At 40.8% G+C, this 579-nt stretch overlaps 1 protein-coding gene across 1 annotated transcript; it reads left to right on the forward strand.

The window, feature by feature from the left end:
* Window positions 1-127: 127 nt before the first annotated feature.
* Window positions 128-473, forward strand: LOC110037698 (late embryogenesis abundant protein 18-like; the record flags this gene model as incomplete). The annotated part of the gene is made up of 1 exon (XM_020742403.1): window positions 128-473. A coding segment is annotated over exon 1 (346 nt), but the record flags the coding sequence as incomplete, so codon positions are not given.
* Between the last annotated feature and the right edge of the window lie 106 nt (window positions 474-579).

The raw sequence follows: 579 nt of genomic DNA on the forward strand, positions 1-579 counted from the left end.
TATATAATATAAAAATTTTAAATTTTATTATATAATTATAATTATTTAATTTATAATTATTTATATAAATTAATTTAAATTTATTTATAAAGTAAATATATAATCTAAAATCATCAAAGGAAACAAGATGCATGCTGCCAAGGAAAAGGTGAAGGACGCTGCCAGCACCGCTAAAGAGAAGTTGCGGGAAGGCACCGCAGAAGCCCATGAGAAGACGGGGAAGGCTACGGCCACGAATAAGCAGGAGAAAGAACTGGCGAAAGAAACATCCAAAGCCGAGAAAGCTCATGCAAAGGCTGACCTGCACCAGGAGAAGGCTGAACACCAAGCGGATTATGCCGCTCATCATGCTGGCGGACACCATGTTCCTCTCACCGGTCCTCATCACCACCATCCAGGGGAGACGCCGCTCGGCACTGCGGACCCAATTTATCCGGCTTCAGGTCTCAATCCAAATTCTAAAAATCTCTTATGTCTACTATTTAGAGAGCATAAATAAATATTCGTGCAGGTCATGCTTGTGTCTGATCTGTATCAGAACACCATCAGACGTCATGGATTGAACTGGTTTCTTTGCTT

This window comes from Phalaenopsis equestris, unplaced genomic scaffold (genome assembly GCF_001263595.1).
Source record: "Phalaenopsis equestris unplaced genomic scaffold, ASM126359v1 Scaffold223655, whole genome shotgun sequence".
Taxonomy (NCBI): domain Eukaryota; kingdom Viridiplantae; phylum Streptophyta; class Magnoliopsida; order Asparagales; family Orchidaceae; genus Phalaenopsis; species Phalaenopsis equestris.